This window comes from Micropterus dolomieu, linkage group LG02 (genome assembly GCF_021292245.1).
Source record: "Micropterus dolomieu isolate WLL.071019.BEF.003 ecotype Adirondacks linkage group LG02, ASM2129224v1, whole genome shotgun sequence".
Lineage (NCBI taxonomy): Eukaryota > Metazoa > Chordata > Actinopteri > Centrarchiformes > Centrarchidae > Micropterus > Micropterus dolomieu.
The window spans coordinates 29,643,276-29,656,049 of NC_060151.1; the positions used below are offsets into that span (position 1 = coordinate 29,643,276).

General features: G+C 40.0%; 1 protein-coding gene across 1 annotated transcript in view; it reads right to left on the bottom strand.

Annotated features, from left to right (window-relative positions):
• Positions 1-8,514: 8,514 nt before the first annotated feature.
• LOC123967420 (transmembrane protease serine 9-like) overlaps positions 8,515-12,774 on the bottom strand; it is a gene marked incomplete at its 5' end in the record, with an annotated part of 30,939 nt that continues 26,679 nt past the window's right edge. Inside the window, 3 exon segments of the mRNA XM_046043517.1 lie at positions 8,515-8,841; positions 10,130-10,227; positions 10,439-10,692. Of these exon segments, the coding sequence (XP_045899473.1) occupies positions 8,515-8,841; positions 10,130-10,227; positions 10,439-10,692 (679 nt within the window).

Below are 12,774 nucleotides of genomic sequence, written 5' to 3' on the forward strand. Positions count from 1 at the left end.
ACTAGCTTGTCCTAAAGCCTTCATTTAAGTTGATTGTGATATCAATGGTTTTTATTAGATTTTTTTTATTGATCTGCTCTAGCCTACATATAGACTAATTACGTAAGTCCAGATCTCGGCAGTTATGACTTGTAGCACACACTTTCAAAAATAAAACTACTGGTTAATGTGAAAAGGCACGTTGTTAATGATATGCAACGTCGCAAAAAACAATTTAATGTTGAAAGCGAGTGTTTACAAAGTTGATGAGAGAACAGAGAGGGACTATCCTTCTGGTCACAAGAAGAGAAAATAACTCTGTGAGAGTGACTTTCGGGAACAGCAGTCAGGTAAACTTGTGGAACTACTGTAGGAACTAGGAACCTTTGGAAGAACTCACTGCGTTTCCACAGAAGGGACCAGGGTCTAAATTTAGTTCTAGGATCTTTTTTTTACCCCCCAAAAAGTCCCTGCTCAGGGGTAGTACTTTCCGAAATACTTACTTACTTTGGGGGGGAGGGGCTTTCTGAATGGCCGAGTAGAGGCTACTGGCTTTAAATCGAGCATGTCAGCTTTCTTTCTGCTACTGCTCCTCTCTTTTCCACGGCTGTTTGCAAACCAATAAATCTCAATCAACAGTGAGATAGCTACACAAGTCTCCCTGATGTCCGCCTGTGATCAAATGTTGGCATTAAATGTAGGATTTAAAAGTTCCCGGGACTTTTGGTCGAAACCCGGCTTTAGCCTAGCCTCATGCATAAAATAAAACTAGCACATCCGGCTGAGCAGTGCTACAGTCCGCATCCGGACCTTATTGCATTCCAGCAACAACATTAGTGGCACTGATCCAGTCAGCACGCAGATGTGATAGCACTCCTCATAGGCCCACATAATTTTAAAACAAGACATGCTGGATCATAAGCCAGTATGACCACAGTAGATCCAAATCCAGTACCAGCACAGACCCAGTCCAGACCTCTTTAGCAGGTCACACAGACCCAGGTGAAATACAGGCAGCCTCAGCCAGCACGAGCACAGCCAGAGATGTGCAGCAAGCAGCAGTCTTAACAAACTTTATTTTTAGAGGATTTTTCTAGACGAGGTTTCCATTCAGGCTTATTACAGAGACAGACAGTTTTAAAGCTACGCAGAGGCTACACCGTTGATTCGACACAGAAGTATAAATTACACTTAACAGCATACGTAAAATAGGTATGTGTGCTTATGCTCCGGTCATATTCCTTAATATTAAAGTGCTAAGCAAGGAAAGCTGGTAAGGCACATACTAATACATTTCATACACAAAAATGTACATGAGGGATGTCGGGGCCTGGGCCCCAGTAGAGCTTTATGTCTAGCCCCTGGTCATAAACCACCGAGGCTTTCATCATTCATACATACATACATATACTCACTTTTGACAATCACCCTCTTCTGGCTTCCTGGTTCTGACAGAGTCCTGGTGCCACAGCATCACAGCTTTTGTAGGATCAATCAATTTTTTATACAGTCTATGGATCTTACCGCCAAGTTTGTTCTTTTAATGTTCTGCTTCAGCCCCATTTTCTTCTGTGTCATTGTTGGTTAGGTTACTACACCTGGTAAATGTTGCAACATTACCGTGCTAGCCAGCTAGCTAAATGTTAAAATCAGTCCAAGAACTCAAAGCGCGACTTTCGTAACTCCTAAGAACCGCTTTCACAGTGCATTATTTTCCGGTAGTATTACGGCAATATGCTGGCTCACTGCACTGTATAAAAGGTACGGAGCCGGTCCGATTTCATCCCCCTCTGAGCCGGGAATGTTGGTGGTAACAGAGAAGGAACCATGTCTGTTGAAAAGCCACGGCTTGCAGGTCTGATTATGCCGCAGACTTTTGAGTGAATGTGGCAAATTGGCCGTGTTGATCCCTTTCCCTCACGACTCCAATTCCCTAACACCCACCTCCTTACCTGAAATTAACATAAACAACAACCAATGAACGCTCTTAATCTGTTAGTTACACAATTTTAGATCCCCGGATACAGCGGGGGCTACTTTAAGTGCGAAACACAACAAATAAAAACGCCCGTCTGTTGCTATCTACGGTCAAATAGCTACATGTATTATATGGCAAAATCCTGCTGGATACATTTACTCGCCAATGTGGTGGATAAACTTTCAACATTTAGTCACCAAATGGAAAATCAACTTGCATTTGGCACTTGGCAGGTGTTAATTTCCAGTCCTGCGTTTAGGTGATGCAGAGTGGCTGAATGTTGCTGATTCACCTTTTATCTCCATCCATCTACACTGACAACTGGACCGAGACACTGAGGACTCCTGCTGCCTGCTCAGGAATGAACTGGTTAAATAGCCTCAGGCTTCCTGGGGACAGATGAACTTGATTTAGAAGAAGATGATCCAGCAAACACCATCAACACCATAAAGGCCAAACATCACAGTTTTTACCATCTTAAGAACATCTCCAGACTCCGACAGTGCCTCTCCAACTCTGAGACCCTCCACTCCTTCATCACCTCCCGACTTGACTATTGTAACGGTATCCTGTTCGGTCTGCCGAGCAAGGCTTCTGACAGACTCCAGTATGTCCAGAACTCTGCGGCTAAGGATGCTTCCCCACACAAAACTTGGACTTCCCATCACTCCCGTCCTGAAGAAGCTTCACTGGCTGCCAGTTAAGTCCCGGATCAAATATAAAATCCTCCTACGGACGTACAAATCTTTCCATGGACTTGCACCTCATTACCTCACAGATCTACTCCATCCCTACACTCAGTCACGGTCGCTGTGGTCCTTTGACAAGGACCTGCTTGCTGTCCCTAATCCAGGCTCCGGACATTTGGTGACAGAGCTTTCTGTGTCAGTGCACCATCGCTCTGGAACAAGCTTCCTCTTGCCATCCGCTCTGCCTCCTCTATAGTAACCTTTAAAACCCATCTTAAAACACACCTCTTCACTGAGGCCTATGGGCTTTAATCTCCCCTGGCCTCACACCTCTCACCTCGGGTCCTTGGGTTTGTGAAAGGCGCTATATAAATCAAAGTTATTATTATTATTATTATTATTATTATTATTATTATTATTATTATTACTTTTGCAATCTGTGCATCCATCCCTTTCAGAAGAAGTACTTAAATTCTTTATTTAAGTAAAAGTAGCAACACTACAATGTGAAAAATATTCCATTACAAGTCAATTAAAAGTACTAGTAAGTATTATCAGTTAAATGTCCTTTAATTAAAAAAAAAAGTACCACACCCACTGTGAATGATGCCGTACTTTTCATTTCTTACTGATTAATTGAGGTGTACTCCAAGGGATCGTATCCATCTGTTTGAACAGCTCACTGAATGAATGTGTGTGAATGGGTGAATGCAATGTGGTGTAAAAAGTGCTTTGAGTGGTTGTAAAGACTGAAAAGGCACTATACAAATACAGAGCATTTACATTTCCTGACTCACACAGTTGCTTGCTTGACGGGCTGATTCAACGTAATGGTTAAGGGGATTTTTTTAGGAGGGGGGTTACTATTTGTGTTTTTTCCAGGAACACATTACTTGTTACAAACTGGATCTGCCAGTTAAAGACTATAACTATTCAGACACATTCAGGTTGGCCCAATTACATCCAATTCATAAAGCAGTTGATTTTCTCTGTGACTTCAAATTTACTGACTATTTTCTACAACTACAACATGAATGTCTGAACCATATTTCATCACAATCAATCCAACAGCTGCTGAGATGATTCAACCATAAAGCCACGACGCTAGCATGGCTGAAAATAGCCATGATTCCCTAAACCTGTTCAGTGGGGCACATTGGCTACGACATCTTGAAGTTAAAGCTATCTTGGAGCAGAGCCTGTAACCATTAAAACATTAAAACCATAATTATGGGAACAGAGTATAACAAAAAACACAGAAAATGGAAAATTAAAATTTAGAAAATAGCTGAAGAAACCAAAGTCTTTGCAAGTTTGTGAGTAAAAGACAAATGCCCTGCTCTGTTGGGACAAGAAAGATCTATTCTTGTTTCACTTTTTTTTAGTAGTGATGATTTATTTGTCTAACTTTATGTAGTTGTTATTGTTTGTAATTGTAACATGTGATCTTTGTTTTTGATTAAAATGCAGTAATAAAAAGGAAATCTGCTTAAACCATGACTGAGTTTGTACTGTTTGTAGAAATTACAAAATGTTATACATTAAGTTGAAATAAATTGCCCTTCAAATCGATGAATAATCTATAAGTTAAAAGTACAGTTTGATCTTCAGGACCACCAATAATATATTTTAAAGCAATCATTGTCCTGTATTATTAACATGGGTAATCTATTTTAAATCCTTAAAGCCATGCTGTGTATAAGTTTGATTATAGCATCTGTAAAATGATTCTGATGGGTTAACATTTAGTTTTCTGAAAAATAACCCGTGATTATAAGCCAATGCCCTGCTTTTCCCCTAAATGTTCCAATCACACCTGAGAAAGAAGTTAAATAACCTCAGACAACCTTCCTGGAGTAGTGCAAATTAAACAGCTCAACAGACTTGCAAGAAGAAAATGAATCCATGGATCTCAGCAAGGTTTTATCCGATGCTGTCTGCTTCAGTTTCTAACAGCAGGTAGTGCAAAAAAATGTTCCTGATTATAAACAAACTGGAGGTCAGCATCTACTTTACATTTTCTTCTACATCTGTGACTCTAAGTTCAGTGCAAGTTACAGTAAACACATTTTTTTTTTATGTTTACATTTATTTAAAAAGTGCAATGAGCTATCTTTTTTTTTTTTTTTGGAGCTCTACAAACACAATTGAATTGAATTGAATTTATTCTATTTTTTACAAGCTTCAGTGAGGAGAAAGGGCTCCTTGCTCTGTAGGTAACAGCGACCGGGCCAGCAGCACTAACCTTGAGGCAGGATCGGCTCCACAGCCCAATCCCCGAGACCATCATGTAAAGACTCAGAGTAATCATCTGCACTACTGGAGAGCCCCCAGGCAAGACCTGATCAACAGGAGCAATGTAATATATAACTGCATCGAATAAGAGTAGAGCTATTAGAGCTGAGGAGACATTTCCTTAATGTTATATGGATAAAAAGATAAAATGAAGTATTCTTGCATATTTGCATTGTCTCTTTCTAAGAAAACACCTTTAACTCATTTTAAAGCATATCTGGGGATTCTGACAGGGAAACAACTGATTTAGTTAAAACCTGACGACGAAGTAATTAAGCTTTCCAAAAGCAATTTTCTTCTTCTGTGAATTTGACAGATGTTTATAGCCTATGCAAGATGCTTTCTGTACAATCAAATTATGAACGTATTACTGGAGCAAAACAACTGAGCACCTGTGACAGTGGTTGTTGTAGAAAATGGTCACACGTGTGTGTTAGTATCTTTGAAGTCAGAGAGAAAGCTGTAGAATATTTTCTAGGATTGCATTTCATTACTATACTAAAAAATGTTATGTAATTGTTATGTATGTAATGTAACACTGGTGCTTAGACATGAGCAGTGAATTTAGGATTGGTTATTATAGAGATTTTGATATAAATATAGTTTATTATTTCATTTAAAAAATTTTGTGAGTATTTTGTGAGCAGGCCATTTGTTTTCCCTCTGGAATTTGGCTAGGTAATTGAAAAATGTTAAAAACCAGGTGCTGCTTAATTGAAAGCAGATTACATTTCATTCACAGTCAATGTGAGCAAGAGGAAAGGAGATATTCAACACTTTTTGGTAATAAAAAAAAAAAGTAGAAATAAATTTTTACACAAAGGAATTGGTGGGAGGAATTTCTGTAGAGACTCCATAGAGTATGATAGGAGTTGAGAAAATCAGGAAATACAAAAAAGATATTTTAGCAGTAACAGTACAAAGCAAGTCTGGCCTTGACTCGCAGAGAATACAATACAATGTAATAATACAGAGATTGTAGGAAAAACCATAGAGTTTGACCTCAGAGTTTTAGTGGACAAGGCGAACTGGAAGCTCCACAGAAGGTTATGGCAGAAGATGGATTGGGCAACAGCTCCCACTGGTGGCAGAAAGATCCTATAAGACATGAAATATCCTGTAAATGGGAGAAACGTACCAGAAAAGCAGCTACAAAGTGGTCTGAGGGACTAACAAACTAATAAAGGAGACAAAAGAGAAAGCACAGGGAAGGACACAGGACAATCACCCCCATACTCCCTGCAACTCCCAGTAATGAAAAAGATAGTAATAGCATAGGATTATGAGATTGAGACTGTGCCTACTTTTTTTATCTGAAAGAAACTGAGGCACAATTAAGAAGGCTGACAGAAGAACTCAGCAGAAGTCGCATGCCCAGTGAGCAGGTGCTTAGAAGAAGGCAAGCCAATCACATTTGAACACAAACAGGCAGACCTGTTTCTGACCTCCCCAGAAGCATTAACCTTTTATCACATGTCCCTATTGGACAAAGGAAATTATGTCCAATGTGTCCAATGTTATAACATGGATGTGGAAAGACTGATAAATCTCTTGAAGGAAACCCCCTGCCCTTCAAGTGATTAACAATTGTGGCCCCAACTCCAGCATCCGCCTCAGTGTGTAGGACGAGGCCAAGGAAGACCACCATCAGGAAATCAGGGTCCTCTCGATGCCAGACCCCGAGGCCCGGAATATGCACGACCTCCTGCACCTGTTACAGACCGAATGGATCACTTTCTGATAGCAAAACAAGTCATTTCGCTCGGGTTGTGACGGTCAAATACATATTGATTCACTGTGTTACACCCGCCGTTTTGGCCACTAGTAAATGTTACTTCAACGGCATTGCGAGGCTACCCAGCCGACCAACCACAGAGCTTACGGTCCGCGTCGACTCGACATGTAGTTACATTTTTGAGGAGGTGCACGTCAGGCGACCGTGTAGCCTCTGCGTAGCCCCATAACCTACGCCGTCGATTTGACGCAGAAGTATAAATTGCACTTAACAGTGATTTCTTGACTACAGTACTTTTAACACAAAGCTTTGCCGATTCACACAGCGGCCCCAGGCCCGACCTGTTGACACTCGGGAAATATGCTAAAGCATCACACACATTTACCTTCCATTGACCCCATACTCAAGAGGCTGGAGGCCCCTAGTGAGATTAGTTACATGGCAGTGTTTTAAAGATGGTTCTCATGAAATTCCCATTACAAAACTCTGGAAGCCTTAATTTTGACCACAGATGAGCTGATATGTTACAGAAGGTTCTCCCACTGCTAAGGTCCCAACATGATACAGATGTAGGCCAGCCCAACCAGTTATCACAGTGTAAAAGCTGGCTATAGATTTATCTAGATACCAGAATATCCATTGAAGCCTGAAGCTGAAAATGGGGTAGAGCACCTTGTGTTGCTGCTCTTGTGTTTAATCTCATGTTTAATGTGTTAGCAAAGTTGTGGAGTAGTGCACAATTTGCCAGAGGTTTAACCGCTAGCTAAAAATCTTGAGTTGATGTTTTTTTCAATGTTTAATAAATACTTTAGACTGAATCTGTTCTGCCTGTCCTGCATTTTGGTCCCATCCCTAAAGTCTACGTTTGACACATTAGGACAGGTGGATCTAATAAACTAGCAACTGAGTGTATGTAGCTTCTACATTCATGCCTTGTAAGTTCAACTGTATAAATGCAGGCTATGTAATAGGGAAACAGCACACACACACACACACACACACACACACACACACACACACACACAGACACTTTTTTGTGTCTTTAATTTTGTTGATATTAACCAGAACATCTAAGGATGTGCTGCTTTTCAGAAATAAAACTGAGAGCAGAGGAACACAAATGTGCTCCAAGCATAAAAGACAGACAGAAAGGATTTTCACTCAATTTAAAAACAAAAAGTCTTTCAAACCAAATAATTATTAATGTACAGTACAGCTTCATTGTTTTTAGAGCAAATGCTACGTGCTAAGTTCAGATAGAAATGTACAATATGGTACAGTAGTGGTAATAATATGAGGTAGATGATGGACAGATAGTTGTTCCTCACTGTTCACTGTTCAATCACTGTTCCTCAGACCTCTAAAATATCCTCCTTCAAGTTTTTTTTTAAATCCATTTGTGCAATCATAATTGTATCATGTGCATAATATCTGGATCCATTTTTTTGCAGCAACGTAATAATTCCATTCAAGACTCATTCATCAAAATAATCAGCAGTTAGTAAAAACGATAGATTAAATTTTACATATTTTATCATTGTATCAAATACAAAAGAAATAAAAAAAAAAAAAACAGGTGCAGATATCTTTATAGTTTCAAATACCACGACCTGCTGGAATACTGCTTACTACATATACATACATTTGTTCAGTGATGCTTCAACAATTCATTTGCATTTATTTTACACCCTTCATTTTAGACTGAAAACAGATTGCGTCCAGAATCTCTAGCTGTCACCAACAAAGGCAGAATCAAGTCATAGAGTAGTTAACGCAGCTTTAAGCCTACACTAGCTCTCTAATTTAAGGTTGTTGACATTAATTTGTGCTCGTCGCATCTATGACAAGAGGTGGAGACACACAGAGAAGATGAGGAGATGGAGGATGAAGAAGGGGGAGTGAGCAGGAGCGCCCCCGCTGGTGGTGAGAGTAGTGTTGGCAGCTGTGCTGTTGTTGCTGGTGGTGGTGGTGGTGGTGCTGGTGGAGGCTGGAGATAAGAACGTCCCCACTGTCTGAGCCAGGAAGGTCTGAAAGCTGCTCACTTTGGTGAAGACCATCACTGGATCTGCTCGTGTTTGATTGGTGCTGTTGTTATTAACTGACAACACTGCTGCCTGGAACCAAGAGCCGCCCTGCTTACACATCACTGGACCGCCAGCATCACCCTGAACAAACAAGAAAAACGGATATGTTCAATGTATGTATGTATAAGTCCAACATTATGTGAAACTACAGAAAATAATGGTTGCTTTTTTCTTAGTTTCACCAAATGTGTTATAACCCTGAAAGGATAAATTAAAGAGGTGGTATTATGTTCATTTTCAGGTTCAAAATCCTATTAAGAGGTTGTACCAGAACAGGTTTATGTGGTTTAATTTTCAAAAAACACCATATTTTTGTTATACTGCAAATTGCTGCAGCTCCTCTTTGCACCCTGTTATGAAGGCTTTGTTTTAGCTATGGAGTGATACATCTTGTCTCTAAATGATCTTTGTTGGGAGTTGCACATGCTCAGTTCCTAGTTAAGGACTACTAGCCAATCAGAAGCAGAGAAGGGCGGGTCAGCGAAAGGCCGGTAATAGCCAATCAGAAGCAGAGAAAGACGGGTCAACAAAAAGACAATAAACAGCTTCGATTCAGCTGTAGGCTACATGTTGCCGACCAGCTTGGCAACATGGACTGGAGCAAGAGTTTCAGAGTGGTGAGTTATTAATCTGTAACAAAAGTATCTTTCATCCATAAAGTTTTAACTGAGCTCTGTCTCTACATCACAGGAACAACTTTATGTCCACTGACTGCCTGGAGGTTAGCTAGTGTTTGGAAGGGAGATTAGAAATATGTGCTGCAGCTCAGTGTTTTTCCACCGTTTTTGAGTGCGTGTCTCGGTGAGCATTATGACCCCTTTTTTCTTGTGACATCACAAGAAAGGGAAGGAAAGGCTGTTTTCAGTCAGTTCAGAGCAGAGTTTTCTAAGGGAGATGGGAACTCCCTTTGCGGTGGCCTTTTCACTTTGCAAACCTATTACATGCACAAAAAAGATATATAACTCAATACAGGAGAGGGAAAGAGCCAAAAAGCATAATACCACCTCTTTAAGTGACATGTTTTTTAACCTTGCTACTAGAGTTCACCTGATGAGAGGTTTGATACCACTCCAATGTTTGGTGAATTTAAAGGATAATTTAACATCTGGCCCAGAGACACCAGTTTGCCAATTGCCAATTACCTCAGCTACAACTGGCACATGTACAGTGTACAGAAACAGCTAGTCTGTGTGTGTGTATGTAAATATATATTTATGTTTGTACTACTAAACAGAGGTTGTTTAGAGATTGTTTTCTCAACAGTTGTTTCCAAGGTTAAGAATAAACCCAAGTTTAAAGGATCCACAAACACCTTGATAAAAAAGAAAGATACATGAAAGTATAATAATCTCCAGCTCTCATTACTCACCTGCCCCAGCGTGAAAGACCTCGTACAAATGGTGTCACTCGTTGAAGCATTTCCACAGTTTACCACCGAGGTCTGGAACTCCTGCAGAACTTGTTCAACTAAAGTTGGAAAAAACAGGACAATGAGAAAATGATTTCAAGTGAAACATGTGAATCCAGCCCAGAGGGCAGGAATCTAAACTTAAGGGGCATACTACTTTTAATAATTTGTTTGTGCCAAAAATAATAAGCAATGACCTAAATGTTTAATCTAAAGAGGTGAAATGATGCAGAGTTAGCATTACTGCGTCAGATTGTGTTATGGACTCACCCCCTCCTTGCCCGGCGCTCCAGCCAGCAGCCCAGCACGTCGAGCCCACAGCGAAGGTTTGTCCGTTGTCCAGGCAGATGGGCTGGATGTGGTTGGACAGGGTGGGTCTGGTTGCCAGACGCAGCACTGCTACATTAGACCCAGTGAGTTTGCTCAGAGTGATATTTGTCACATTCAGTGTCACCTCAAAGGGGTTGGATCCATTCTGATTCAAACGACCCAAAACGACAGTCCATTCAGACGGTATGGGTGAACTGTGGGAGATAAAATGAACTGAATAAGGACTGAGGAGAAATCATAACTTTAAAATCTCTGGTTGGTTTAAAACAAGGACTGAACCTTACAGATTCAGCTTCTTAGACTGTTTCTCATTAACAATCAATCTGTTGTGCAGACTCAAACCAACAACATTAGTCTCTCTACAATGTCTGACTTCCTGTCTGTGGCGGTGTTTCCGTCAACATTTTTTATTCACATTTTGAAGTATCGCATAAGAAAAGACTGATGGAAATGGCAAAATTTGAAAAAACTGTTTTTTGTCGTTTTCATAAAATGTGAATTCGCTAAATGGGAGATGGAAACAAACACTTAATTTTCTGCATTGTGAAGACATGTTCTGCACCAATTTATGGTGGAAATGTTGAAAGGGAAACACAAAATTAAGGTGGCAGGTGACAATTCAAACTATAAAAACATATAATAAATATAATGCAGTAATCATTAGCTTGTCTTTTTTAGATTAAGCTACTTTTTTGGACAATGCACATTTGTTTCTTCTATTTGCACACTGCATTGTATGATTGTATTGATGTACTGTATGATCAGTTTTATTTGTTACTTAATATTTCTTGTTGCAGGCTATTTTTAACAAATGCTTTCAAAAAGTGGTGGTGACATGTCCCCAGCGTCTCCAGTGTAAATGACACCTATGCGTTAAACTGATCATTCGTGAGTGTTCTGTCCAAATAGACGACACTAAAATGTAGTAAGCTAGTAAGGAGTTGGACTAAACAAGTCACTGAAATGCACGGAAGACTCTGAAGAAGCAGGGGAGAAAAGCCTGCACATCCAGCTGATCTAAACAATCGCATAATTCTGAAAGCAGCCAGTGAGTAAAATCAGCTGATGAAATGTATGAATGAAAGCGCTGCTGCAAATAGTTGGATTGATATGATTGATCGTGTGATGTGAATCCAAATAAAAATGAATGGAGTAGCGTTAAAGGATATCAGAAGATGAAATAAACAGAAAGCCGAAAACAGAGCGTTGGCTTTGATGTGAGTCACACCATTTCAATTTCCCCTGAAACATTTAGCCTAATAAATCATAATGTTCAGAATGATGATGATCTGGGGTTTTTTTGTAATGAATTCAATCAAAACATCAATACATACAGCTCTGTGGATGCAATTAAGGGAATTGAGATGTACCCCATGTCCCCTGTCTTATTGCCATTTCATCTTAGTGTCCCAGCAATTCTCCTGTGTAACGTGGATCTATAGTTTGTTGGGTTCTGCTTTGGTCCAGACATTCATGGTTCCTACCAGAGGGTCAAAGTTTTCACTTATCCTATGCAATGTCTGTCTATCTTTTAACCTAGTTGATCCTGTGTCTAATAAAATACATGCAAAAATAATGACATTCCCATCAACTGTTTCCATGCAGGGGGTCAGTGTGGACACTATGGAGGTTTACACCTGGGGGTGCACATGGACAATAAACTGGACTGGGCCAAGAACACTCAAGCCTTCTATAGGAAGGGCCAGAGCCATCTCTATATTCTGAAGAGGCAGAGGTCCTTCAAGATCTTCCAAACTATGCTGATTTTTTATGAGTCTGTGGCAGCCAGTGCTATCCTGTTTGCTGTTGCATGCTGGGGCAGCAGGCTGAGGTAATAGCGGGTACCAAAAGACAAACTGATCTGCAAGGCCAGTGACGTTGTGGAAGTGAATCTGGACTCTCTTTCAGGGGTGTCAGAGAGGAGGATGATGTCTAAGCTACATTTCATCTTGGACAATGTCTCCCACTCACTCCATTACGTGCTGCTCAAACACAGGAGCACTTTCAGTGCAAGAAAGGAGGAAGTCATTCCTGCCTGCTGCCTGCATACTCTTTAACTCCTCCCTCTAGGTGTCTGACACACGGTTAGTTATTATTATACTGGACATTATAGTGCAACACTTCACATTCTGTGCAACATTATCTCTTTTAATACTTAATGTGTAATATTTTCTGCTTCTATTTATTCACTACAATGTTCATCATTACAATTCTGTTAATAATGTAAATATTGTACTATATATATATATATATATATATATATATATATATATATA